At 44.7% G+C, this 27,415-nt stretch overlaps 3 protein-coding genes across 7 annotated transcripts in view; 1 reads left to right on the forward strand and 2 right to left on the reverse strand.

Moving 5' to 3' along the window:
- Positions 1-5,403, reverse strand: part of LOC113015673 (uncharacterized protein C1orf21 homolog) — a 31,088-nt gene extending 25,685 nt beyond the window's left edge. The window contains exon 1 of one of the 2 annotated variants that reach the window (XM_026157781.1): positions 5,106-5,403. The gene's annotated coding sequence lies outside the window, so the exon portion shown is untranslated. The remainder of the gene's footprint in view (positions 1-5,105) is intronic. The other variant, XM_026157780.1, reaches the window with a different exon arrangement.
- Positions 5,404-5,923: 520 nt separating this feature from the next.
- Positions 5,924-17,140, reverse strand: edem3 (ER degradation enhancer, mannosidase alpha-like 3). 2 transcript variants are annotated; one of them, XM_026157778.1, is made up of 21 exons: positions 15,778-17,140; positions 15,644-15,689; positions 15,428-15,528; positions 15,254-15,293; positions 14,873-14,985; positions 14,580-14,733; positions 13,612-13,746; positions 12,384-12,489; positions 12,097-12,194; positions 11,572-11,697; positions 11,406-11,489; positions 11,110-11,193; positions 10,705-10,829; positions 10,208-10,379; positions 9,969-10,114; positions 9,714-9,858; positions 9,192-9,383; positions 8,815-8,980; positions 8,409-8,594; positions 8,024-8,071; positions 5,924-7,084 (listed from the first exon to the last, which is right to left on the reverse strand). In XM_026157778.1, exons 1-21 carry the CDS (start codon positions 15,864-15,866, stop codon positions 6,726-6,728), a joined length of 2,715 nt encoding a protein of 904 aa, XP_026013563.1. In that variant the 5' UTR covers positions 15,867-17,140; the 3' UTR covers positions 5,924-6,725. The 2 variants fall into 2 exon arrangements, with proteins under 2 accessions (XP_026013563.1, XP_026013564.1); XM_026157779.1 differs by lacking the exon at positions 8,024-8,071 and having other exon boundaries at positions 15,778-17,134.
- Positions 17,141-19,556: 2,416 nt separating this feature from the next.
- npl (N-acetylneuraminate pyruvate lyase (dihydrodipicolinate synthase)) lies at positions 19,557-24,643 on the forward strand. Of its 3 annotated transcripts, none has more exons than XM_026159838.1 (12): positions 19,557-19,695; positions 19,894-19,994; positions 20,161-20,234; positions 21,819-21,906; positions 22,081-22,138; positions 22,974-23,049; positions 23,142-23,234; positions 23,348-23,493; positions 23,582-23,628; positions 23,719-23,803; positions 23,898-23,937; positions 24,026-24,643. In XM_026159838.1, exons 2-12 carry the CDS (start codon positions 19,915-19,917, stop codon positions 24,166-24,168), a joined length of 930 nt encoding a protein of 309 aa, XP_026015623.1. In that variant the 5' UTR covers positions 19,557-19,695; positions 19,894-19,914; the 3' UTR covers positions 24,169-24,643. The 3 variants fall into 3 exon arrangements, with proteins under 3 accessions (XP_026015623.1, XP_026015621.1, XP_026015622.1); XM_026159836.1 differs by having other exon boundaries at positions 19,559-19,695; positions 19,912-19,994; XM_026159837.1 differs by lacking the exon at positions 19,557-19,695 and having other exon boundaries at positions 19,702-19,994.
- The last annotated feature ends 2,772 nt before the right edge of the window (positions 24,644-27,415 follow it).

The raw sequence follows: 27,415 nt of genomic DNA on the forward strand, positions 1-27,415 counted from the left end.
CAGGAGAAAGATGGAAAAGTAATGGGGGAAAATTCTTGGGCGACATGACGGCGATATAATTAACAGCATCCAGGGAGCGTGAGGGGTTTGGAAGTAATGAAGTAAACCTTTTAAATGCAGTATTTAAAAGCTGTACTTGTGAATTTTTGCACTTCTCTATAGCTGAATATTATTTTCCATCCTGGGTGCAGGTTCTCCAAAGTAAAAGTACTGCTGCTAATTAAGGGTAGAGCTCTAGAATCAGAATCAGAATCAGAAAGGGGTTTATTGCCAAATGTTGAGCAGGTTTACAACATTAGGAAATTGCTGCGGTGCTTCAGTGCAAACATAGTGTCATAAATAGCACTTAAATAGACATGAAAAAATAAAAGTAGGGATAAGAATTAAAAGTGCTACGTAGAAAGATATGTGCATGAGCTATACATGAGATATATACACATGAGAATAAGAATTAAGAGTGCTACGTAGAAAGATATATACATGAGTGCAGGTGGTGATCAGTGCCAAACATGGAATGATGCAGTGACACAGCGTAGGGTCATGTGTTAGTGGTGGGAACGGTCATATGGTTATTGTTCATGTGTCCAACAGCAGAGGGGAAGAAACTGTTCTTATGGCGAGAGGTTCTGGTGCGAATGGACCGGAGCCTCCTGCCTGAGGGGAGCAGGTCAAACAGACTGTGTCCAGGGTGAGAAGGGTCAGCTGAGATCCGAGCTGCACGCCCCAGTGTCCTGGAGGTGTACAGGTCCTGCAGAGATGGGAGTCTGCAGCCAATCACCTTCTCAGCAGAGCGCACAACACGCTGCAGTCTCTGTTTGTCCCTGATAGTGGCTCCAGCGTACCACACGGTGATGGAGGAGGTGAGGATGGACTCGATGATTGCAGTGTAGAACTGCATCATCGTCCGTGTTGGCAGGTTGAATTTCTTCAGCTGCCTCAGGAAGTACATCCTCTGCTGGGCTTTCTTGATGACGGAGGTGATGGTGGGCTCCCACTTCAGGTCCTGGGTGATAGTGGTACCCAGGAAGCGGAATGAGTCCACAGAGGTGATGGGGGTGTCAGTCAGGATGATGGGGGGGAGTGGGGCTGTGTGCTTCCTGAAGTCCACAATAATCTCCACTGTCTTCTGGGCATTCAGCACCAGGTTGTTGTGGCTGCACCAGGACACCAGACGTTCAACCTCCCTCCTGTAGGCAGACTCGTCCCCGTCCGAGATGAGTCCAATAACGGTGGTGTCATCTGCAAACTTGATTAGCTTGACAGACTGGTGGGTGGAGGTGCAGCAGTTGGTGTACAGGGAGAAGAGCAGAGGAGAAAGAACACAGCCCTGAGGGGAGCTGGTGCTGATGGTCCGGGAGTCCGAGACATTCTTTCCCAGCCTCACATGCTGCTTCCTGTCCGTCAGGAAGTCAGTGATCCACCGGCAGATGGGATCAGGCACATTCATCTGGGAAAGCTTGTCTCGGAGATGGTCTGGAAGGATGGTGTTGAAGGCAGAGCTGAAGTCCACAAACAGGATCCTGGCGTAGGTTCCTGGGGAGTCCAGATGCTGCAGGATGAAGTGTAGGGCCATGTTGATGGCGTCGTCTACAGACCTGTTGGCTCTATATGCAAACTGCAGGGGGTCCAGGAGGGGGGCCCGTGAGGGTCCTGAGATGGGAGAGAACTAGGCGCTCAAAAGACTTCATGACCACAGATGTCAGAGCCACGGGTCTGTAGTCATTTAGTCCAGTGATCCTAGGTTTCTTGGGGACAGGGATTATGGTGGAGGACTTGAAGCAGGCAGGCACATGACATGCCTGCAGTGAGGAGTTGAAAATGCCAGAAAACACTGGGGCCAGCTCGTTTGCACAGTGTCTGAGGGTGGCAGGAGACACGCCGTCTGGGCCGGGAGCTTTCCGAGCATTCAGGTGGTTTATGTTTTTACATCACCGATTTTCTTGTTGATCACGTTTGCTGACAGACAGCTGCGCAGCTGATGGTGTCGGCCTCCTCCAACACAGCAGGCACACGAGGTCAGACGTGTTTATGTTTTCTTACCCAGATCCATCTGAACTGCCAACAAACCAACCCACGAGGCACACAATTAAAACCGTGCCCGCATTAATAGTCATAAGAAATTACGCATACGAATCTTTGCATAATTGGCAGGACGACTGGCCAAGACCCTTCAGACGACTGTTTGTGTGGGAATAAAAACACACTGAATGTTTCGTCTCTTCAGGTGGCTGCAAACGAGCCCGTGTTTAAAATCTCAACATGGCTGGTATCGCATCTGCAATGTTATTCTTTCAGATGCAAACCAGTGCTTTTGGTCGGTCCATTATCCTACACACACGCTATAAAACCTTCCAGCAGTTTACCCTAAAGACACCCAGAAAGACATTATTATGATTTACAATACGGTGATGCCGACGACATGCATGTGAAGGATAAGTGTTTTGCCACACGTAGTTCTGCTTGTGATGAATTTGTTATATTTGAACAACCAAGCAAGTTCCAGATATGTTTGTGCACAAGATGCTTAGACTAAACAGGAACTAGGGTTTTGCTGAAAGGTAAAACCAACCTGCACTCTCATCTTTATGCACAGACTCCAAACATCAATATGCAGAATTTGTAGGTGAGAGACCATATTTTTAGTACACAAAGCTTTCTGGGTTCGGCTTGTAGTCCAAATGCTACGGAGCACAGGTAAACTCGCAGGTAAACAGTCTAATCCATCAGATAACCATCAGCTACCATCTTGTGAAGCCTGGAAGACAGACGCTGAAATCTTGGCCCTGATGTCTGCTGGTGGTACTGGAAGCTGGGCTCCAACAACCATGGCTCAGTTCATACATGCTTAATAACAGAGCTGAGTGCTCTAACTGAGCATTAACAGCCACACAAGGGTGTCATAGTATGGGAAGATGGAACTGGTATACCGCCAACAGGAACCCCCCTCCTCCAAAACACTGACCTTTTATATAATTTTTCACCACCACCTACTTGTGCATTAACAGCTCCACAGCTGAGACCCCGTCAGCGACCCTTTAACTAGAGTAGAGATTGGAAAACAGGCGAATAAAAAGAAAAAGAAACGGAAAGCAAAATCAATACTGTAGTTTGTCCCCATGTCTCCATCCCAGCTGGACTCTGAACACGAACTGAACTGTAAACGCAGGCAGGGACACAGAGACAGGACCCTTCGTCGTGTGACAGAAAGCATGTGTGCAGGCCACTCAGCCAATCCCTACTCACACACAGACCGGTGGCAGAAACAGCCCTCGTCCACCGATCTGCACACCGAATGCAAAATAAACAGGAATGCACGGAGCAGAAGGAGCACAGCGGCGGCTAATGACAAAGTGCGGATTTTTTGGGCTTAGTATTGCAACATTTGCTTCTTGCACTATGTTTATTCGGCCGGGTAGAAAACCTAATCAGCCTGCGACGCCCTCAGTCAAACTGACAGGTACAGTGAACCTGGAGGATTGAGTTGTGCTGACCTTGTGCTTTCCACACTGCAATACAGACTACCTTATCACAGCTGACAGCACTCAGCTGCACCTCCCACAGAACACAATGCCCGCAAAGCGAACACAAACTGGATGGAAGAGACAGTCACGGGAACTCCCTCCCACACCCACAGACAGAGAAGACATCCTGCGGTAACCATGGAAACCCTCCACTTCCCCACAAGATGACACGACAGGTGTTGCGGGATGACCCTATGAGCGCCTGTGTGTTCACCTGGATCGCTTTTAATCAGTTGAAGGTGAGGAGGCCACAGGTGGACAAGGAAGAAGCAGGAGGACTCAGAATAGAGAGGAAGAGAAGGAGTGTGGAGGAGTGAGACGTTTATATTTCAGCCACCGGAAACAGAAAGGCATATGTGAGAAACAAGCACACACACAGTAACAGATAAACAAGTGAGGGAGGGAGTGTGGAGGAGAGAGGCAAATAGATGGAGATAAAACAAGGCTAAAGTCAGGAGGGGCACCACAACATCCACCCACAGGATTGCTGGTCTGGCCCTGATGGGAGCTGCAGGTGATGGATGCTGTCCCCTTTAACTGTCTGGCTACACCAGAGCTGCACAGCCACCAAAGGGTGTAATGATCTGCTGCTGATGGCACGCTGTAGTCTACAGTAGCTAATGACCATATGGCACATTTAAAGGCAGCAGCCAGTAAGGCGGTTTGGAAACTTCTGAAGTGCCTTTGGCGATCCGGTGTGCTTCATAGTGTCTGAGGAAGGAAGGAAGGATCCATCTGAAACAGACTCGGTAACTTTGAGCTAATGAGCTGCAAATGGTCTGTGTATCAGATGTAATCCTGGCTGCTGTGACTTTGTTCATACAATCCAGCAGCTTCTGTCTTCCTCTGAGGCAGTCATGAGGAACAAAGACGATCAGCAGGTCGTTCCCCCGCAGGCCAAAAGGCTGCTGTGGACAGAAGGCAGCTCAGAAGTTGTACCACAGGTTTAGCAGCAGCAGCAGAGGTGTGAGCCCATGGCCGGCCACAGAGCTCTGCTCTGTCCTGGAGCTCGAGCCGCTTAACAGCTGTGTCCAGCTGTGCTACAGGGAGACACTGGGAGCTTTGTTCCCCACAGGGGGAGTCAGTGCTGTGTGCGTGTGCTCATAGTTTCATTTCCACAAAGGTTAACGGCCTGTAGCTTCGACCAAAGCTGCTCTTCCCTGTGAGGAGTGTTTCCCCCCGCACGCACACACACACACGGGCTCCCAGCAGCGGGACAGCCTGGCACAGCCGCCAGGATGTGTGGAAAATTTGAAATGCGCCGAGCCAACGCTGTCCAAGGCGAGCGAGCGAGCGCATTCACACAGTCCAAACGCGAGACAGGAACACAGCTCCGTGTGGGCTCCTCGTGGATTTTACCACCAGTAACAACAATGATAGTTAAAAACGAGCGAGAGAAACAGAGAAACAAAGCGTCGTTAGCCCCACGGCCAGCCCCGCCAGCGAGAAACCATCGACAGTGTGCAGGAAGGAGAGCGCCCGGTAATCACGGACACTCGGGAAACAACAACAAAAGAGTCCACGAACAGCAGGACAAACCGCACCTCTGGGACACATCAACAGGCAATCCCCGCTGCTACTTACTCAAATGAACCGGTTCCACTCGGTCCGGTGGAGGAGGAGAGTCGGGCGGTCTTCCGGCTGTGTCGGGCGGGATCTGCGCTATGGAGACTGGAGAGCTCAGGCTCGGAGCCGCGAGGGCTGAACGTAAACTGTGGCTTGCGTCATTTCACCAGGATGCCACTATTGCGCGCAGCAATGCAGCCATCTTGCTGAGGAGTGCCCCACCGAGCCACCAATCAGCGCCGGGCCCGAGCTGCACATCACCGCTGCGTAAAAACGCTCGGAAGGCGCTGAACAGCAGGAGAGCCGCTCGCATTCATGAGACACGCACGTAAATGTGCACATAAACAAAAGTGCTGGAAATGTACCGAGTACTCACCTACCTCTGTCGTGTACTTTTACTGTGTTTTCATTTCTTGGCACCGGATTAAAATAACCGCCAGCGAGTGTAAACATGGGATCGGTTCAGCAGATACTTGTACTTCTACTCAAGTGACAAAAACAGATTTAAATACATATTTCTGCTAAATATGATGAGCACTCTTGCAGCAGGGTTTGAATCACTCTGACAGTAATACCATGGCGCATACTGACAATTTCCCAATTACACGTCTGTCACATTGACTCGAGTGATTTGATGGGGGTGTCCGCCCACTGCACAGAAACCTCTGTCGGAACAGAAGTGATTTTCACATCTCCTGCCTCTTTGTTCCACAAAAGCCAGCATGTGTTCATCATTTCCTCTCAAACAAGATAAAAATAATGGAACATTTTAATCACATGAGAACAGTCCGGTGCAGTAAAACAGGAAAGCGACATTGTTAAACCTTCTGTTTGACTTTTTTTTTTTTTTTATTAAATCAAGCACTCTGTGTTCAGACAGCAAGTTCCTCTCATTCGTTTTTATTTATTCTCACCCTGTCAACTTATTGGCTTATTACTGCAGATCCCACAGTGCCCCCCTGTGGCGCCGTTATCCATCCCGTCGTGCTGCTGAGGGTGTGTCTGCTTCACCCTACATGGTCCAGAGGCTGTTGTGGTGTGAACCAGAACCTGAGCAAACAGCCCTGTAGTAATTTCAGTCAACATACATATTTACACCGACACGCAACTTAGTAAAGCCTTCAGCAATATCAAGCCTGGTGATCCCGCAGCTTATCCATCACCAATCCTCATCAACTGTGGTCAACGTGTACATACAATAAGGCCCGAGACCACCAAACAAGTAAACCTATGAACACGTTTAAATAAAACTGATTGGTCAGTGGGTTAATTTGTGAGAAAGCCACTGAGTTAAAGTGGTCAGAAATGCATAGAGAGAACAACAGTGAAGTAATGTGAAGTGGAAAGTGAGACAAAGTTAGAAACAGTGTGGTCCATGTCATGGTCATAATCCATCAGATAGAATCTGCTCAGACAAATAAAACAGAAAGTGTAAGAACCTAAAAACAACTCCCTTATGGCCCAGAGACAGTACGTGGGTCGCCTTGGCTCGCGATACCATTTGCCGAGGGCAAGAGAATGCATCATCCCCAGCTTCCATTTGATTCATAAGACTGAGGCCGGTGACACGTGACACCTCGCGGTCGCTCCCCGTAGCGGGATCAGACCAGTCACAGGGCAGAACGCACCTAACGTCTGTCAGAGCTCATCCTTTTCCATCTGCTTGAAGGCCTCCAAGTCTTCTCGCCAATCAGCCAGCAGTTCGTCAACCGACTGGCTGCTTGAGTCCGTGTCTTCCTCTGGCTTCTCCTCCTTCTCCGAGTCTCTGTCCTCTTGAGGCTGAGCCACAGCCGGCTCCGCCTCTGCAGGTTTGACTTCCTCTTTTGGTGCACTAACTTCCTCTGCAGGACTAGTATCTTCATCCACTGGACTGACTTCCTCCGGAGCACTCTCATCTAGCTCCACCGTGCTCATCTGCGACTGGCCTATAGGTTCGTGTGAGGTGGGAGTCGTTGCCTCAGTCAAGCAGTCCTCCTCCCTTTCTTGCACATCTGCACCTGAAAAGGAAGCAGGGGCGTGAGACGAAACAGCTTTACACACAAACACTCCTCCCCTCCCTCCTCTGCAATCTATAGATGCCTCCTGGTAACCATTCTCAGTCAAAAATAGAACCGTTTTCATCAAGAGGCTGACAACTAAAACAGCATGATGCTGAATGTGAGTCATGTTTCCCAGAAGATAAAACCTTCCTCACATAGCTCCACAACTAAACTGAGAGTCGGCTGCGAAAATGAACCTGGCAGACGGATGCAGTGTGAATTTGACACAGATCTGGTCAGCGATAAAGCGTTTTCAGTCTGTTACCTCTTCTAAAAATGCAGCCGCTTTTTCAGCTGCAGATTGTGAGCGAGTTAAGGAACGAGTGCGCCCGTTTAGGACTGCCGCTAACCCAGAGGCTTGCATGATTCAGATGCAGATGGGTGCAGGCGATCTGGTCATTATGATGTCACAGTGGCTCTGTGGTGGCACAGATTCGCCGTTAATCAAAGGATCTGAGATCCAGGGTCTGCAGAGTGCACAGCAGATGCTCAGACCCAACCGCTCCTACGGTGCAGATGTACAACTGGAAGTCATTCTCATAATAACGGCCTCTCTTTAAACTGTTCAGGATTCGTTAAAAAGATTTGTTTTTACAGCTGTTTATATCAAAGTAAAAGCAGATAAGTGTGGTCAAACCCTGTCACTGTCCTGCCTTCCTGTGAAACCTATGATGACCAAAGACAGAAAAGGCTGCTATGACTTAAACTCTTCGAGGGAGGAAATAGCAAATGACACATTTCTGTGATTGCACCAAGCTTCTCTGTGAAAGTCAGAAACAGAAACCTGAGGCAACGAGCCAGACTGCACAGGATGAAGACCGTCAAGCATTACTACAAAGAGGAAAAACAGAGATTAAAGAAGAGAGAGGAAAAAAAAAAAAAAAAGCGCATACTTACTGCCCTCGATCAGGCTTCCAGGAAGAGGTTTACCTTTGAATATGGCCGCTGCCCATCAAAAAGGACAGAGTATGCAAGAAAGAGAAGAAAGCAGGACAGAGAAGAGAGAAAGGCACCGTTACACAGCACAGAGAAAAGGAGGGAAAGAGCGATAAGGATGCAAACCTCCCCCATTTCCCATTATAACCACAACAAGTGGGTGGTTTTGGAATAAGCCACAAGCTCTGAGACTTCAAATAATGCCCGAATCCCTGCAGCCCATCTTTATTTTATGAAGCCACGTTAAGGCTCAGTCAGCGGAGGCATAAATAAGCACACTGACGTGATGAGTCTCACGAACCGAGTGGAGAGGAACAAAGAGGAACCATTAGGGAGAGTGTCACACCTCTGTCTCTGGCTTTGTCGCTCAGCAGCACCTCCACCTCTCTGTACTCCTTCAGCGCCTCCAGCAGGATGTTGCCTTCCTTGTGGAACAGGAAGAGGAGAGGCAAGGTGATGTCATCGGTGCTGCGGCCATCCCCCGCCATCTGAAAGAGTGGAGCTGTGTCGCTGCTGCTGCCCTCGTTATCGTCTGCAATGATATGGGTTTTTTTGTTTTTTAAAACAGCTGCTCGTTTTTCTATATGAAACATAAAAAGAACTTATTGTTCGTGAATCTGGTCAGAAAAGTGTTGCTTTGCTGTTTAATCACGATGCTGTGAGCAGAAATTACTGGGCTGGCTGTCTTTGAGATAATTAGGTTGTCGAGCGCTAATCTAGTCACTGAGCAGTCATCTGCTGCTCGCGCTCACCAACGACTATGCCTCCAATGGCGCCAGCCTTCTGGATGTGCCGGGCCTTCTCTGCAAACATGCACTGACCCCTCTGGAGCAGAGCGATGTGACCCTGGATGTACTCGGCGTTAACGATCTCACTGCAGCCGCTGTAGGGCTCGGCTACAGTGACAAAGCCCCGCACCTGCACAGACGAGGCGGAAAAGAGGCGAAGTTACAGAAAGAACAAAGACCGACACTAACAGCACGTATCTCAGAGCTCTGCGAGCAAGCACTCGTCTCTCCATCTGTGATCCTGAAGAGGAAACGTGAGCGCCTCGCTTACAAAAAACAAAAACAACAGAAGGACCCTTTAGTGACCACTTGTAACCCCGAAGCTTGGCGAGCCCACTCACCCCTGTGGAACTTTTGGACAGATCCGTGCCAAACTGTGCCGGGCCGGCGGTCAGCACCACCCTGCCAAAGAATGGATGAGAGACGATTTGAATGGCTCTCGGAGGCAGCTGCTCTTTCTGCTGCTGACTGGACAGCTCCATCATCTCCTGCATGAACCGCACGCCGTCCTCCGCTGCCACTGCGCTCACCGCCTGCGGGCGACAGAGCGGGAGAGAGCGTTTAAAGGATGAAAAGACCTGTGAAAGTCATCTGGCCCAAAATGTCGGATATCTTGTATGCGCACATGCTCTTCTGCATTTATTACTTATAAATTATAAAGAAATATTTTCAGATTTTAAAAGATATTTTTCCCCCATTGCTTCCAGAGACTGACTGTGTGGTCAGAGCGGTTCGTAAAGAGCTTCTTAAACCTGGTTATTCTGATTCTAATGCTCAGAGTGAAACAGCTGAGAAGCAGCAGTAAACCCACTTATCTCAGCTATGGATACTGTGTTTGTTCATCTGGGCTGTGTGGTGTTGACCTGTGTAGCATGCTGGACCAGCTGAACCCTGCCATCCTTTAGGTGGATGAGACTGACTCCCATCCTCCTCAGCAGCTCCAGATGTTCAGGGTTGTTTGCCATGAAGTCCTGAGCCCTGAGGGGAGGACGGCCCATACCAGGTTCCCTGACAGGAGGCATGGGAAGAAGCAGAGAAAATGAAAGACAGAAGAGGTGAGCGACTATAGAAAACAGATCATTACTGGCAGCCCGGTTTAACCTGTTTAGCGTGCATACCTGTAAGGGGCAGGGCGCGGGCAGCTCTTATCAACGGCACTACGGATCGGCTCTCTCAGGATGCGAGGGAAGGCAGGGTCAGGAAACAGGAGGTGCGTATTGGGACAAGTCCAGTCAAAGTTTGAGTCGTCCAGCTCCTCATCTGACTGAAACATCAGGAACCAGACGTTTAAATCAAAAGGTGTCCATGCTTTCATCACTTTCTAAAAGTTTCGTTACAGTGGAATCGTTTTCGTCACCGTTCGATTTGAGGGAGCAGGCGAGGAGTGAGGGGCCATGGAGAGAGACAGGGGCAGCAGGTGTGCCTCAGTCGTGAAGACGTAGTCCTCCACGTCAAACGGTATGTCGTCCAGTTCAGCAAACAGCAGGAACAGATACTTAAACATCTCAGCGAGGAAGAACGAGTCCATTCTGGGGAAAAAAGACCAAATAAATTCTTTAATTTCTGGGAACTGCAAAGAAGTTTCCTTACTGCACAGCGACATGGATGCACATGTTTGATTCAGCAATCGGAGACACCTTCACCAGATTTCTATCTTCTCCCAGTGTAGTTTATAAAATGCTTTTGCCACAATCCCCATCCAAAGATTAAATGATGGCACACCATCGAATGTGATAACATTTTGTTTTGCCCATGCATTATCTCCTGTATGCAAATCTAATGTGGTGTAAGCATATCTAAACACAGTGCCTGATTTCACAATCATCATTCAAATAAGGAGTCTATCGTTCCCACCGATCCTCGTGGCTGCCTGTCCGTACATCCTTCATTGCTGCAAAGCCGCAGGGAACACGAGCAAAGCGATTGAGGTTGTCCATAATGGTGCGACCTGCCTCCAGGTAGTAAGGGTCTCCTGTGGCCTGGAAAAACGAGAGGGCAGGAGTGTGATCACAACACAAGGAGAGCACATCAGGGATTTTTAATGAGACTGCATATCTAGAAACACATATCAGTGATCTGTATGTTGAAGGGTGCTTAATTATTACAACATTTCTGACAAACTAGATACATTCTCATGCACCTTGAGATGTGTCAGAAACATAGTAGAAAAAGCAGGCTTAGCATAAACTACTGCATGATATTAATCCGGCACTGTGAAATGAGAATGCCTGCATTATGTCACACTACTTGATAAATTACCTTGTAAAGGAAATAGGTGCTCTCTGCAAATTCAGGCCTCAAGGGATGTTGGGCCCAGTGTACCCTGAAATCAGTAGTGAAGGCCTGAGGACAACCGGAGCAGGACAAAGGGGTCAGCGCACTCGTGCTAAGCAGCGTAAATAGGACAGACAGATGAAGGGAAAATGCAGCAGTGTAGCAATAAATGCAAGCTTGTTCGTTTCAAACTGTTTTAGTTGGCAGCACAAGTCACGTGAAGTTATCTGACCGAGTGGTTAAATTTCACTGAGAAGATGAAGCCAACAGTGACAGACTACCTCTGGCAGGAAGTTGTGTTTTTTGGTAACTTGGTACAACATCTCATGAGTCTCGATGGCAGGCCGGATATCTCCCTTCAGCACCTGGGACATAAGAAATGTTAGTCGTGTTACTGAAATGCTAAACGACCAGCAAATGGTTCGAGTTCACGTGATCTAATCTGACCTGCAGCCCTGGGAAGAAGGCCAGCAGAGAGTCCATCCAGGTGCGAGCAGGAAGCAGAGGTTTGTGGATGTGGACGTCCAGCAGCAGAGGAGGCTGGCTAATGTACTTCATGATAGATGCGTAGTGCTAAATGGGACACGCAAAGAAGATACAACCGTTAAGATAAACAGAACAGACTGCATTTTGTTTTATTACTTATTAACTGTAAACTGTGACCAGTTTTGGTGTGACTTGGCAGGTGTGTGCATGTTTCCAGTCCCGTCAGTGAGAAGAGAAAAGATAAATACAGAAATCTGTCATGTATAAAAAAGTTCAAACTATTCTTCTTGGGTAACAAAATGTTCTAGGAGCGTCACACGAACAGCGACCTTTGTGATCAAGGACTCGGCTCAAGCGAGCAATCTTAAATCTGTAACGCTGCTTCATAAGGGAGATGCCATTGTGACAAATGCTATTATTCACACAGTGAAGCATCAGATTACTCCACCAAAGTGTGTGTGTGTGTGTGTGTGTGCGCGCGCTTACAATATTGAACCGTTCCAGAAACAGGTCGTCTCCCAAGAGGACGTAGGCCTTTAGCAGGTATTCATAATACGAATCAATTCCCGCTCCGACTCCGCTGTCTGGAACACACAAAATCATCACTTTATAAGACGAGAGGAGTCAGAGGACACACAAGAGTTCTAGTTCACCCACAAGATCCTACCGTACTTCAAATCACTTTTCTTATTTCCTTCCTTTAATAACAAACACTGCCCCAGTCTTTCTCTCTCTTCCTCAGTCACAAGTCCTCCCTGTACCTGCTCTCTCACCTCTTCGGACCCACTCTCCAGAGTGGATGTTGATGGTGGTTCCCACCAGATTGCTGTTTCTCTGCCTCTTCTCCCAAAGAAAGTCCAGAGCTCTCCGGGCATGGGCCTGTGATAAGGGAAGGGTGCTTTATCGATTGACCAGGAAAAATCTATCTGCAGCAGCTCTGCACTCTTTGAAGGATTACAGAAACTGACTCTGTGCTTATTCAGCAGTTTACTGCTGCCAGGAACTGAAACAGTGTGGAGCACAGAGAAAGCCAAAGAAAAATACCTGTAATCAGAATAACGCTGATTTAAAAAAAAAAAAAACTAAACACAGAGCAAATATTTCCTGATGTGACTCGTTTTATTATATTTCCACGAGCGGCTTTTTAAAAAAGGAAAATGACACGTGCGGAGGATAAATAAAGGCATATTTAGCTGAATGACAACATGGCGTTGTGCTTACTGGAATAGTTAAAGGAAACAAGACTTGCCATTAAAATGACTTGACTTTATGCGAGGTCAAAAATCTGCACGGCAAACTAATGAAACAGAAACACCATCAGGTGCTTCCTGATTAACATCAGCGCAGAAATGAACAGAAATGATGACAAACAGCAATTTTCAAGTCTGCGTGCACTTGTGTAACAGCAAAAAGGGAACTGGGAAGATGTTTTTGTTCTCAAAAAGAGGTGACTGAGCTGAGTTTACTCAGTTACTATAAATATGTGCAGCCCCAGGCGGGGGGTAAAACACAGGTGGTTACGGTGTATCATCATTAAGATACGAGCACTGTAAAAAAAGTACATGTTAAACAAGAAAAAAACAGAACGACATCTCACCTGTAAATATGAGACACTACGTGGCATTTTAATATTTACATATCATTACATAACAGGGTGGTTTCATAAAGGCAAGGATCTGCAAACTGATCTCAAATGAAACTTAAACTGCATGTTGGGTGTGGCTGCTTGAGACACAATAAGAGCTCTCAGACAGCCATCAAGTGCCTCAAGGTGCAGAAACGGTGAGGCGATACAACTAAAACAGAGACATGTGGTGTGTAAGTGACTGCAAATGTTAAAAAGACTAACAGCTCAATCTGAACTAGATCAGCAGAAGAAAACGGATAATGGAAAAAGATGAGCCGATTTTAAATTACTGCTGAAATGTGTTGCTCGTGATGCTTTGCTGAGTGCTAATGTCCCCGCTGCACCACGTGATCATACGACCGGCCGCGTGTTACCTCAAACACAGGGTCCCCAGTGAAACGGCTTAAAGCGGCAAACTCCAGGATGATGGTTCCTGCGCACGCTGTGCAGGTGTCCGTTTCTGTGCCCGTCCTCGTCTCGGGCCCCCTGACGCCATGTTTCAGGTTCACCTGTCAATCGGAAAGGAAAAGAAAAACATTAAAACTCTGCTTTGAGAGACGCGTTTGATCTTGCGAGAGGATTTGCATGAAAACAAGTCGGCCGAGAGAACGTCTGCATCGGGGAGCGGTGACAGCTGCGAGCGGAGCAGCGAAGCAGAAAATGGAAACATGAAGCCGTGAAGTGAAAGAATGCCCCGAGCAAACGCAGGTAACTGTTTGCTGTATGTGAATAAACTCAAACATTTATTTTGTAATACACATAAAACAAAACATCTTTACTAAAGATTCTGCAAGTCTTCTATTTTTTCCATCGCACAAACGTGGATCGCCTCTATGACTGCGTCACATATGACCTGCACTCTTCTTACTGAACAAGGAGCGAGCTGCTGCTATCCTCCAAGCCGCAGAACATCAATAACACCCCTTTTTTTTTTTTTTAAACTACATTTGGAAACCTCCTGTGGACATTTAGTGCATTTAATAAAAGAAGTAACAATGCTAGAGTTGGCTTTTGGCTTTATTCTTGCAAGAAGGAATTCAGTCAGTACAAGGTACTCATGGCGTTGTCCTGAGGACTTCATCAAAGGATCCATACCCTGCTGCCATACCCCCCCCAATCTGTTGCCAGGCAGAAAAACAGCCAATCTAACCAGATCAACCACAGTTCAACAGGATATATGCAGCATGTAAGTTAAACAAAAATGTAACTGCCCAGAGGCAGGAAGCAGGACACTGCCTCAATTAGGGAGACCCTGCATACCTGCACTTCTACGACCTGCAGGGGTCAAGCCTACATCAGCTTACATACAGTCTGTAATTCCGCCCAAGTGTTTCTGTCTCACCCTGGGATAAGGCAGGCCGCTGCTGGTGTTGAATGCGGGCAGCAGTCGAAGCCCCAGGTCTTTGGCCATGTGTAGGAGCTCATCCTGGTACCACTGCATGTGCTGACCTCCTTCTTTCAACATCACGGCCATGGAGTGTCCTCCCAGCAGACCTCTGATCAGACGCACGCACACACAACATCCACATACAGCGAATTTAGTACAACGCAATCCTATCATTTTAAATGTGGGACAGTGCACGGGCTTGTATTTGTTGACCTTAACTATCTGAAGACAATTTAATCCAATCTCACCCGAGGACTCGAATGTTGGTCTCAAAGACGGACACGACGATGTCATTGTCCAGCCGCACGTCTGACAGGACTCGTCTCACTGCGTCTTCAAACTCTGTCGTCTTATTTAAAAGCTGCAAGCCAGAAACGGATGACTGTGAAACTGGGCTCAATTACACATAGTTTAAATATCAAATGAAATGCACTGGAAAGAAAAATAATCCAAGAAATACCTAACTGGGAATTTATATTTAGTATTAAGGACTCTAGACACAGTGCTCCGATCTAATTGTTAAGCAAAACAGCATATGGAATCATCTGTTCTACACAGCCTGTGATCCTTATTCATTTACTATTTTTCATTAAACAAATAAACATCAGATGCAAACAAAGCCTACTCACCACCAAAGTGTCCAGAGTATCGATGAGGGTCAGCGAAAACCTTTCAGGGGGAAATCGTAGCAGTTTATCAAGAGTGACACAAACAGACAAAACTTCCTGACGAGTTCCAAAGCAGTAAGGTAAGTAAATCGCCTCGGACTGCTGTGGTCATAACAAAGGCAGCCTGCTACTCACTTGCCAAGTGCATCATCTATGTCTCCACGACTGGGCTCGAGCCCACGGACTCGTCCTCTGCACGTTAGAGGCATCAGCTCATCAGCTGGGTACGCATGGTCCTGGGAAACACACAAACACACTTTAGACAAAGTGCTGATGCTGTTGACCGGACTGTGTGTTCGCAGATTTGAACAAATAAATAATGAACCTCACTCAGCTCTTCTGTTTACTCACCATATAGTTCTGATATGCATGATCAAACATCTCAACCACTTGGTTCCTTAAACAAAAGCAGAACGGACAGAAGTCAGCAGGTATAACATCTGCTCAGATGAGGAAAAAGCATGAGTGTTTTTTCTTCAACTTACTTCAATCTCTGCTTCTCCTCCCGGGACATGGCCTGTCCAGGGCTACATAATGCTCCAAACAGCATCAATAATAACAGTACTAGTGGCATTGCGGTGTGCTGGGAAGATTACAGCTAAATGCATACAAACCTAAAAGTACACTATCTAATCTTTGAGACCACCCTGACAAACTAACTTATGCCATCCCAATCATTCTTTTTTTTTTAGTTTTCCTTGTGAGGTAATGTCTAATGAGCAATGCTCAAAAACAGCACGAAGAGTTAGTTTTGGCTACTTCGACTCTATCGGTGTAGACCCCAAGGAGTGACTAGGTAAAATGTGCGTCCACAGCTGAAACTACAGGTAAATATCTAAGCAGGAATGAGTTCAAGTAACCAGATATTTAAGCCTAGCTGACAGTATGTGCCAGCGACTGGTTGTAGTGGAAATGTGCGCCACCTCTTGGGAACGGGTCCCTGTACGTGTCACACCTGTTTACTTTCCCTGGGCTGATTCTACACAGGATGTGTGACACGTTGTCATGGAAAACCCTGACGTTACATTTAAAACCCCATTAAGACGAAACCCCGCCGTGCCAAACCAATCCAGCTGGAAACCAAACCGCTGTTTTCCAGATGTTTTCGCCTAACACACCAGTGGGAAATGTTGGGAAAGCTTCTCTTTTTTTACGTTATAACGGTTCCCGGTGATCTTTATAACTCAATGTGAGCCAAACCAGACTGTTCCGAGTTAACAGTTCATGCCTTATCTGTGTTTATAACTCATGTCCTCAAACAGCCTGGAACAAATTAAAGAGTTAAGGCAACACCTCCGGCTATCGCCCGGCCTGTTAGATGAAAAGCTTACTACAGGAGAGTTAATGATTTCCTCCTCTTGACAGCTCTCTATCGTCTGCTACTCAGAAGAAGCCGAGCACTTGTCGGTCTCTAATTAGCTGAGCGGCGCTAACTAGCCGGGCAGGTGACAACGGGCGACCCGGGAATACGAGATGGGTCGAAAAAACACCTCTCCATCGCTGAACAGCGGGCCTTTCCTGGGTATCTTCTCCGTGTTTTTTGCGATTAAGTTGATAATTTCGCTGTACGGCTGTGTTTCCCCAAGCTAGCTGCCGTCAAAAAACCGGATGCTGTTACGATGAAAACGTCAACAACATCCGCTTCCTGGAAGAGTAGGCGGTGTGGTCGTAGGTTTTATTTGTCCTGCAGCACTTTCGGTCAGGCTCAGAGATGCAGTTAAAGAGCTATCGGTTGGGATTTAATGTAACTCCGAGTCAGTAACCAGCCTGGCAGAAAACACATAGCATACTGATGATGTTTGTATGGGAGTTACACACATTACACCCCCGGTAACATGACGGTTACACAACGAGGCGGGAGAGCTACCTGACAGTCAAAAATGAGGAACACAAAATAAATTTGCACTTCTGTGTCGTTCATGGAAGCTCAGAAAAAGTACAATCACAGCGATTAAATTTGCAATCACGGCGTTTAATCTAAGGCAAAAAACACAACAATATTCTAATAATTATCAATACCGCAGAGTAGACGAAACAAATTCAGCCAAATATCTGTCATTTTATGTGAATTCCTGCTTTTATTATGTTTTCTTTGTTTACTATTAGTAACTTTTGCTCGTATGGCACAGCGTTATTGCTCCCCGCCTGTAAAACTAGATATTTTACTTATGTGACTGTCCCGTAACTGTATGGCCACATACAAAATCTATTCTAACTTTTTACTACTTTTCTGTACGCGCTGGTAGCGCTACAATTGAGAAATATCCTGATGGAAATTGAATGCACCATGAATGCTGAGTAAATTCAGTCCTATCAATACATTTAAAAAATGGTCAAATCAAATCAAATCAAATCACTTTTATTGTCACATCACATGTGCAGGTACATTGGTACAGCACATGTGAGTGAAATTCTCAGAGGTGGGACCAAGTCATTGATTTGCAAGTCTCAAGTAAGTCTCAAGTCTTTATCCTCAAGTCTCAAGTCAAGTCTCAAGTAATGTCAGGCAAGTCAGAGTCGAGTCTCAAGTCACTGGTGTAAAAGTCCGAGTCAAGTCACAAGTCTGAAACTTTGAATTTCAAGTCCTTTCGAGTCTTTAAAAAAAAAAAAAAAAAAAAGCATGTTGCAGTTATGCTAAATGTAAATATTAGACCATGTAATTTTAAAATCTGTGTTTTTCTCAACACATGACAAAATAGTGAACTTAGAAAATATACACAAATTGTGAAATTGCACCTCTTTAAAATGAAGCTCAATTAAACCTAGCTCCAAGAATAATTTTCACCGACGGTTCTGAGATAAGCTGCATGTTATTCTTGGATGCGGTTGTAGGACCCGCTTTAAAATCGCATGACAAAAATATCATACATATTAAAAAAAACTGTATCACCAACGTAGCCTGGACAACATTTGCTAGTTAGATGAAGTCAGCTATCTCATCTTAGCATATTTATATGCATATTTATAATCATACGGTTCTTGGAGTGAGTGCATACACTCATGAAGTTTAGTAACTTCAGGTCACTGCAACAAGCCCAGGTACAGTTTACCGACGGATGGGTGCAGGACCTTGAAATGCACCGTGTAGAACGAAAGACCATCGTACGTATCATAAGTTTACCAGTCTCACAAATCGTCGTCATAAATACACATTCGTTAACCGTTTATTAATAGGACCTTTGAGCTCAACGGTAATTAATTAGTAGTGGAAATAATTTCTGGTAGCATCACAGAAATGTAGCAGTGACAATAATATTGTATGCTGTAATCGTACTGGGCAATTAGTGATACAAACCTGTTTTATCCTGTGAATAAAAGTATATGTTTTTGTCAATGTGCCATAATAACAGAAGCGAAACGCAATATTGTGTCAGGACAATTCACTATTTATGCACAATAAACAAAGGAGCATAGCGCGACAATTTCTGTTCAGCGCCAGACTTGCTTGTAACCTATATCACCAATTATGTTAAGAAAAATGACGCATTAACTACAACAGCAGACTGACCTTTGTGTAAATGCTTGGAGCAGACTAACCTGTGAGCTGGAGTGTTCTGGGACGTTATATTTTGTCTTTGAATGGCTGCAATCCAGGCCATCCGTCGCGTCTTTGTTACTTCGGAAACATGGCTCGAACAATTTCTCTTCAACGACGTAATCCGATAACAACCGATCTCTTTACCCGTCGGCTTCCCGTGGCTGTCATGCGACCGGCTATTGCAGTTAATAATACAACAGCTTCTTGACATTTTTGTGTTACTTTTTATCGCTGTATAACTGATTTTAATTGAAAGCCTAGTACCGCTTGCCACGAGTTCCCAGAATCCTTTGCGGTTCTACCCGTGAATGACGTCACATTTTCAATCTCTATATAATATGCATGTTAAATTTTATATTTGGGGTAAAATATCAAGTCTTTTCAAGTAAACCGGTTCAAGTCCAATTCAAGTCCCAAGTCATTGGTGTAAAAGTCCAAGTCAAGTCACAAGTCTTACAACATTTTTTCAAGTCAAGTCTAAAGTCATAAAATTAATGACTCGAGTCTGACTCGAGTCCAAGTCATGTGACTCGAGTCCACACCTCTGGAAATTCTTGTGTGCGAGCTTCACAAGCAACAGAGTTGCTGTCCGATATGTGTGTGCGTGAAGGTGAGGAAGGTATTTAATTTGAAATATTTTAATATAAAAGCGGATAAAGTTCATATTTACTTGTTATCCAATCCCCCCCCAACTAACTACATTTCCCATGAATCTTTGCGATGTCCATTGACGTTTAGTTGTTTGATGTTCACGTGACGAGCATTTCAGCAAATCCCTGTCCAAAAAAACAAGTTATAACCAGAGATCCACTTCCCTTAAAACTAAAACCTATGCCAGCGCCTCCCAGAAGGAAAGACCGTGCAGGTAAGCTGGAGATCGTCTTTGGAACTGCTTTTGATGCTCCATAATTTCCTTTTCATAGTATATCAGTTTACAGCCATTCTTCTGTTTACACACCGTGCCCCAGCGCTCTGTGGTGTATTATAAAGTTTGTGAGTGTGCTGATGTCAAAGGCTGTGTCTCGCCTGTTTGTTTTGCGGTGTTTCTTTTGTTTCACTCCAGTATGCCTTTCTATGCCAGAACATGTCTATCATGGCTCCTGCCGCCGACAAAAAGCTCACCGGACTTGTTGCAGCCACATTCACTCCGATCACCAGTCAAGGGTAAGGGGATCTGAAGCCTCTTTCCTCCTGTGTGTCTGTTCAGTAAAAGTGTGTGAGATGTATTGAAACTGGGGAGGCGCAGGGACGGGCATCTTACACACCTGTTGTCAGGTATTGTTATTTGCCACATGTGTAGGTCTATATTTTTCACATTCTCCCAAAACAGTGAAATCAACCTATCAGTGATTGGACCTTATATTGACTACTTGAAAGAGAAGCAAGGTGTAAATAACGTGTTTGGTAAGTTTACCTGTGGATTCTTTCTTTTTATATTTGTGTTTTTTTTCTGTATCCCCACCTGAATCAACTCTAATATTGCATGATTCATCCGCTGATTTGTATACATACTGTTGTTTTACTGTGGTAGATATGTTGCTCCTTTGTTAATCACATTCCCTGGTGTAAAAATAATCTAAAGTATGTTTTTATATGTAGTCAGAGTTGGATAAAACCATAGCAAGTTAGCTGAATTGCACAACTCAATAAAACATTATTGACTTCTAATAAAAATCCCATGTAAACATTTAACTGATGATTCCTTCTGAGTATAATATCCAGCTCTTTAGAAACTTTCCATCAATTTTTACTCAAATTATTGCCTTTATGAAATATTGTATATCACACCTATCATATCCATGCAAGAATGCAACACACTGGTCTCCTGCAGCTGCTGGGGCGGCGTATTCAAAATTAGTCCCAGCTAATGCATACCTTTGGTGTGAAATTTCCACAGATAAACAGAGAAAACAAAGAGTTACCGCAAAAATCAACTCTGGATTATGAATGCAATGTTTTTGTTGAACTTGCAGTGACGTGTGGCTGGAGGCAAAATAGCCCAGAGAAAAGAGTGAAACATGCAAAGAAACCCCACTCAGTCTCAACCTTTGAATATCCCTTTGTGTAATCTGATTGGTGGGATTATTCTGCAGTTTTCCTGCTGTGTCCAGTCCACAAAACACTAAAAACCAGGTGCCGTGAGGCCGTTATTGCACCATTGTTCCTCGAGGAAACCAACCTCCACAGGGTGCCTTTTTAATGCTGCTGTGAGCTGTTAATGAAGACCATTGCTTCCCCGTGTAATAATATTCCTGGAAAAAGGGCACATTGGTCTTTACGCTTGTTATTTGCAGTTTAAGCATTCTTCTTCAGTTCAGACACTCATCCTTGAAATTTCTGCACAAGCTGAAGTAGATTCCCACGTCTCGAGTGCTGACTGTTATCTGCGGCTCTTTTGGTGGCACATACATGGAGAAAAGTTTAGACAATGTCAAGGTCCTGCCCTTTCCTCTGCACAGCTCTCCCCGTGAGCCAGGCGTGACTCTGAAATGCTTACCGCTTCATTTTCCACTTCACCAAAAGCCCTTTGAATCACTATAGCTCAGCCTGAGCTTCTCCTGTGTTAACGTCTCATTTCCACACTACTTTCTGTGAGTGCTTAGTCAGCAGAGGATGTTTGTGCTGATCTTTGTACCTCATTGTGTTTTTATGCTCTTCCAGCTCTATTTAATTTCCCCATCATTGTCTGCACCACTGCTTTCTAGACTTGAAATAGTTTTGTGCTGTGAATTATCGCACAGTCAGCAGTCTGTGGCACAAGTTCCACGATGACTGGTTCGCCGTGGCGGTTTCCTTCATTTCTTACAGTTTTTCTATCCTTTGCTGAAGCGGTGGCAAGTGGGCTGTGCTAGACTATTATAGGCTACGCCATCCTTTTATGTCTATTTATTGACATGCTTTTTGATCTTGTTTGGTTTTTAAGACTGAGAATCTTGAGATTTAAGTTTCAGTGATGTGGATCTTGGACAGACGTTTCTTTGCTTGCAGTGAATGGCACCACGGGTGAGAGCATGTCTCTCAGTGTGGAAGAGAGGAAGCTCCTGGCTGAGGAGTGGTGTCGAAAAGCAAAGGGCAAGTGAGTCATCGCAGGCAATTGGATTTTTACTCAAAAACCCCCCCAAAATTACGCAAAGAAACAATCGAACAAGCACATGCACATTGTAGCTATTCCCTAGAGTCACCATGGGCTTTAAAGTGATAAGTATACAGTTAAAAAATAGATATTGAGGAAATGTTCTCCTCTCCACAGGATGGATCAGGTGATTGTTCATGTTGGCTGCCTGAGTCTTAAAGACACCCAAGAACTGGTGAGTTATGTCATGATTCCATTTTCTGTCGAGCTCCTGTGTGAAAATATGTTTAAATTTAGTAACACAGGGTTAAAGTGGAGTTTCCGCCACATTGACCTAGTCAGGCAGTATTGCAGGCTTAGCCTTGCCTTAACCTGAGGTATACACAACATGGCCATCAGATAAGTCAGATTTAATATTAGCGGTGTGTTCAGGCACCACATGTGCCTGCAGTAAAAATAAAACACTGTTTCTATATTACTTTATATTAAATGTGTTCAGTTTAAATGGTAAAGCTATTGAAATGTGAGGCAGTCACTGTGTTGCAGGGGGCCGAGTCCAGGAAATATCTGGTCCCAGTCAGCGAATAATCTGGCACATGACGTCCTGTGTGACAGTCACATGTCAGTTAAAGAACAGCTAGTTGTTTGGTGCGGGTTAGAGGTCCGTTCATTGTGTCACAACCCTGCTTAAAAGAGGCTGACAAAGAAGTCAACAAATCAAACTTCTGTGCGTGTGTGTCTGTCAGCACATGAGCGTGCATGCAAGGCCTGAGTGCACAGTAAGTCTGAGCGAGTGTGTCAAAGAGGAAAAAACAGCCAGTGAGGAGGAGAGGAGAGAGCAGACTGTGAGGCCTGGTGTAAAGTCTCCAGAGCACATGATGTCACACATCACGTGACCAGTCAGATGTTATCAGGCAATGGCGTTTATTGTGGGGATTATAAATCTATTCAGAATATCCAAATGTCATAGGTAATAATTTGCCTTGTTATTAATATCTAATGGAGTTTCTTTTCTTTTTTAGATAATTGATAATCCATTCATTTCCCATCTTTCATTGTCCTTCTTCCAGGCTCACCATGCAGCACAGATTGAGGCCGATGGTATAGCAGTCATTGCTCCGTCCTTCTTCAAGCCCAGCAGTGCAGGTGTGTGATGTTTTTAGACATGCATATTGCAGCATTAATAACACATTTCATACATGACAACATGCATCTCTTTTCTTGTCACCCCGCTTCAGATGTTTTGAGGACCTTTCTCCAGGAAGTGGCTTCAACTGCTCCAACTCTGCCCTTCTATTATTATCATGTCCCATCAGTCACTGGTGTCAACGGTGAGGCAGTCTGAGATTTGGACATTTCTAACCATTTAAATTTTTATATGTCTTTTATAATGTGGGGGTTTTTTTGGGTTTTTTTTTTTTTCCTGTTTGTTTTATTTCTTCAGTGAACGTGAGAGAACTAATAGAAGGTATTGAGAAGGTCATCCCTTCCTTTAGAGGCGTCAAGTTCTCTGGGAGTGACCTGATGGACTTGGGCCAGTGTATCAGTTACATTCCGCCTCACTGGTCAGTCCTCTATGGCATAGACGAGGTCAGTCTTTCCTCTTTTTGTAGCATGTTGTCACTTTAACCTTAGCCATGGAACTATCCTAAAAAATGTAATTCGTTTAAAAAAATAGCAACTTCTAGGAGCTTTGGTAATGGGAGTCCATGGAGCAGTTGGCAGGTGTGTATGTGTGTGTGTGACTTTTCATTTGCACGATGCTCTGTCTTTATTCCTTCTCTATGCTCAGTAGTTTTATTTCTCTGCACGCAGCACATATAATTACGTAGGATGTCACGTCAACAAGCTCATATCGGCGTTCGAGACCGGCGACCTCGTCCAAGCCAGGACGATACAGGTACTGCTGATCTCTCTACCGCTGCTGTGTGTCCTTGATCATTTGTACCACTTTGCTCACATCTGTACATCTTTAATCTGATTTTTACGAGCAGTTCAAGATTCAGGAGCTTGTGAGTTTTGCCATCAAACTTGGTAAGTGATAGCTTTGCACTGACATAGTAATCCTCTAATGGTGTCTTTTTTTCCCCTGCATTTTATAATGTGCTGTTGTTGCTGACAGGTTTTGATGTGGGAGTAAATAAACAGTTGATGAACGAGCTGTCGGGCTTGGATCTGGGACCCCCTCGTCTCCCGGTGATGACATGTCCAGCTGCTCGTGCTCTGGCCATCAAACAGAAATATGACAGTATCTTTCCTGAATAACTTGAACATGCTTGAACATCCCTCATTCCAATAATAGATTACACAGACTCTCTCCAAAGAGTTTCTCCATATTGTTAGGTCTTTACCCAACTGTGTTAAGTGTCCTCGTATTAGTTAACTGCGAACATGGCATTATACAGGACTGTGCAAAAGTCTTGAGCCACCCTTCATTCCTTTATATTTTCCTTCCAAGGAGCCAGACTTTCTTGTAATCTTTAAGTTCTCGAGGCTTTCAGAAAGCTGCTTATTCACTCACTTGTGATCCAGTCCTTGCACCTGAGCATTTCCAGAGGAATGTGAATGATTCAAGTGTGAAAAGGTTCCTAACTCAGGGAATGAACCAGCGATGTGTCAACAGAGAATAAATGTTAAGTTGGATCTTTAGGCACATAATTTGTTCAGCTGAATCTAGGGCTGCCACAGATGATTATTTTGATAGTCGACTAGTCACCGATTATTTTTGCGATTAGTCGACTAATCAGATCATGCATCCACTGGACGTACAAGTACAGCTTATTGCACCAGCATGCATCTGCTCTTATGTAACTATCATTAGCTTACAGCTTTAAGTGTTTGAGGTATGTGCTAACTAAAAAATAAAGACAAGATGATAATTTATTGAATTTAAATGAAATTTGCAGATTGTTTCAGTGGAGTTTAATAAACTCCTTGCTCCTTGCTATCTAAAATATAACAGGACACCGGAGTATACTCTCGAGCATCTCACACTTCTGATAATCAGTTGTCTGCTTGAGGTTTATTCAGCTATCTTAAAACTATAATTTTAATCTCAGCCAAACCGATTTACTCAGGAACAAATAAAATACTGAAAATATGTTAAACGTTTATTTTGTGACCCAGAAAGAATAATAAGAGTAGTATTAAAACTAACTAGCTGCCACCAATGTTGGAAACTGAGCAAGGCCGCGATAGGCCGCGCTATGAATTCTGGGACACAGTTTTTTCTTCTTCGGGTTTAACAGCAGCTGGCATCCTTATACATGCAGTGCTGGCATTTTCTGTTTTGGTCGGTTATTACACTTAAATCCTACTACTTATTCCTGCGTCTTTTGGGATCCTACAAAGCTTCAAACGACGCGTTGACTATTAAATTAGTCATCAACGATTTTGATAGTCGACTAATCTGAGCAAAGTGGACAGAAGAAGTCTCACCTGCTGCAGATGAACAGTATCTGAAAGTCATGTCCTTAAAAAAAACATGAAATACTCCAGCAAAGACCTGACACAGAACCTGAGAGATGATCTGGATCTCCAGCTGATCTCTGCCTTATTAGTCTCAGTGGAAGGGCGACTGTCAGGAAGCCGTGCTTAATGAAGGGAAACAAGGGTATGGCGGAGGTATGAAACTGGACTGAAAATCAGTGTAAACAGGTCTGATCGAGTGAAGAATCCAAATTTGACAGTTTAGTTCATTATTTTGTCAATAAGTACAGAGGTACACCAGCGAGATGGTGCTTCGTCATGTCTGTGAAGGTTCTCAGTCATCCAGGTCATCGTAGTCTAAGAAGCTTGGAAAGAAAAGCGTCTGAACTTCTTTAAGTTTCCTTGAAGACGGTTCACCTCTCATCCGAGAAGCTTCTTCAGTTCTAAGAGCAATTGGTGGTGAGTCCCAGATTTTAAGCACTATAGGAGTGTCACCACAATCAATTGCTCTCAATCAAAGCTCAGAGGTAGAAACATCCAAGAAGCCTGGAGAACGATTCCTGAAGATCCTCACAGAGATGACAGAGAGCTGCTCAGAGTTCAGACTATGCTAAAGGATAAAGGTGCTAAACATACAAACTCAGTTTTTGCCTTATATGCTGTTTTTCCATGTATGTTTGAAACAATCGCTGTACCCGTTTCAAAATTTCATAGCAAAATATGAAGAAACAAGGGGTGGCTCCAAACTTTTGCCATGTACTGAGTAAAATAAAAATTTAATTCAAAATAAAATACTCCAGTCATACACTGTTTAACTACAACATTATAGACTGAATATTGAGTGGGCTAAACCTATGCCAGAAAAACACAGTGAGGCGTGAACAGGAGCCCTCTGAGCTGTTGGATCTTGGCCAGCAGTGGGCTGCAGAGACGAGCCTCGTTGGATTGGAACAGCTCTGACACATCCTCCACATTCTCGATCAGAAGCTCCAGGCACCTGGAAAGCTTTTTTTGTTTATGTATCTTTAGCCATTTTTTAGGAGTATATTTGTGTACTAGGACCTGCGGTTTACCAGCAGAACATCACATTGTAACACACTAACATAAAAAAATCAGTTATTCCCCTCATGTAGGAGTGTTTTTCAGCTGCTCTGTAACCAGATGTTTCACATTACCAAACCTTTAATGTTCGAGGTGTAAGCAGGCGAAACAGGGCAGAAGTAAAAAATCTTTTTTGTTTTTTGACAGCCACATGATGTGTTTGTAGCGAGCGTATGTATTTTTCTGGGCATTCTCCACTGACTTCAAAGGTTTGCTCTTTTAATGTAATATGGAAAAAATGATGCTGTAGAAAATGTAGCACCGTTTTTACATTTGTGAGAATGGAGACCGTCACAAATCAGCAGTGTTATCCTGGTCTTACTGTTTGAAACAATAACTGAAGCTGATTTGACTCATGTCAGTGCTCCTATTTAAGACGCATGGAATGACATTTTAATAACAACTGGAAATGATCTCTTTATAGTACAAAAGTTAAAAAGTGGGCATCATTGCTTCACTTCTCGACTTATTGTGAGGTTCAAAATGGACTTCAATTGAATACAAAATTGAAAATGACAGTTATGACGAGCTGTATCCGTGAGAGACAGGATAATGAAGACGGAAGTTAAGTAATATGACCTGTTGAATGAAAAGGTGTCGGACACTATAAAGATCCTAATGATGAAAGGGAGCATTGAACACATGAGAAGAATGAGGCCTTGATTATTTTTGATTATTGTTTACTTTCTGTCTTAAAAGGGAAATGTACTGTAACTATAACAGTCAGGCATTTATTACTAATAAAGGAGTTTATCTCTTTGCTGATTAGCACTGATCATGTTTCTTTTAGTCTTAGTAGAGACTAACTGTGGAAAACTGAGTACACGGTCACCACGTCCATAGGACCCGAGAGGGTATCGGCCTGGTGCTGCTGATCAAATGCACTGCAATATGATTATCAAGTGTGAGAACTTCTGTGAAGGCAGTTCAGATGGTTTAATGCCAGGAGCGGACGCTGCAGACCTTGCAATTCTCAGACCAA

Source organism: Astatotilapia calliptera, chromosome 23 (assembly GCF_900246225.1).
Source record: "Astatotilapia calliptera chromosome 23, fAstCal1.2, whole genome shotgun sequence".
Lineage (NCBI taxonomy): Eukaryota > Metazoa > Chordata > Actinopteri > Cichliformes > Cichlidae > Astatotilapia > Astatotilapia calliptera.

Excerpts from the sequence above, each read along its gene's own strand:
- edem3 (XM_026157778.1), bottom strand. The coding sequence starts at position 15,866 with ATGCCACTAGTACTGTTATTATTGATGCTGTTTGGAGCATTATGTAGC. Across the intron at positions 15,529-15,643 it reads ATGCATATCAGAACTATATG|GACCATGCGTACCCAGCTGA; the intron begins GTGAGTAAACAG and ends TGTGTTTCCCAG. Across the intron at positions 8,072-8,408 it reads CGACAAAGCCAGAGACAGAG|CGGCCATATTCAAAGGTAAA; the intron begins GTGTGACACTCT and ends TTTGATGGGCAG.
- npl (XM_026159838.1), top strand. The coding sequence starts at position 19,915 with ATGTCTATCATGGCTCCTGCCGCCGACAAAAAGCTCACCGGACTTGTT. Across the intron at positions 21,907-22,080 it reads TGTCGAAAAGCAAAGGGCAA|GATGGATCAGGTGATTGTTC; the intron begins GTGAGTCATCGC and ends TCCTCTCCACAG. Across the intron at positions 23,235-23,347 it reads ATCAGTCACTGGTGTCAACG|TGAACGTGAGAGAACTAATA; the intron begins GTGAGGCAGTCT and ends TTATTTCTTCAG.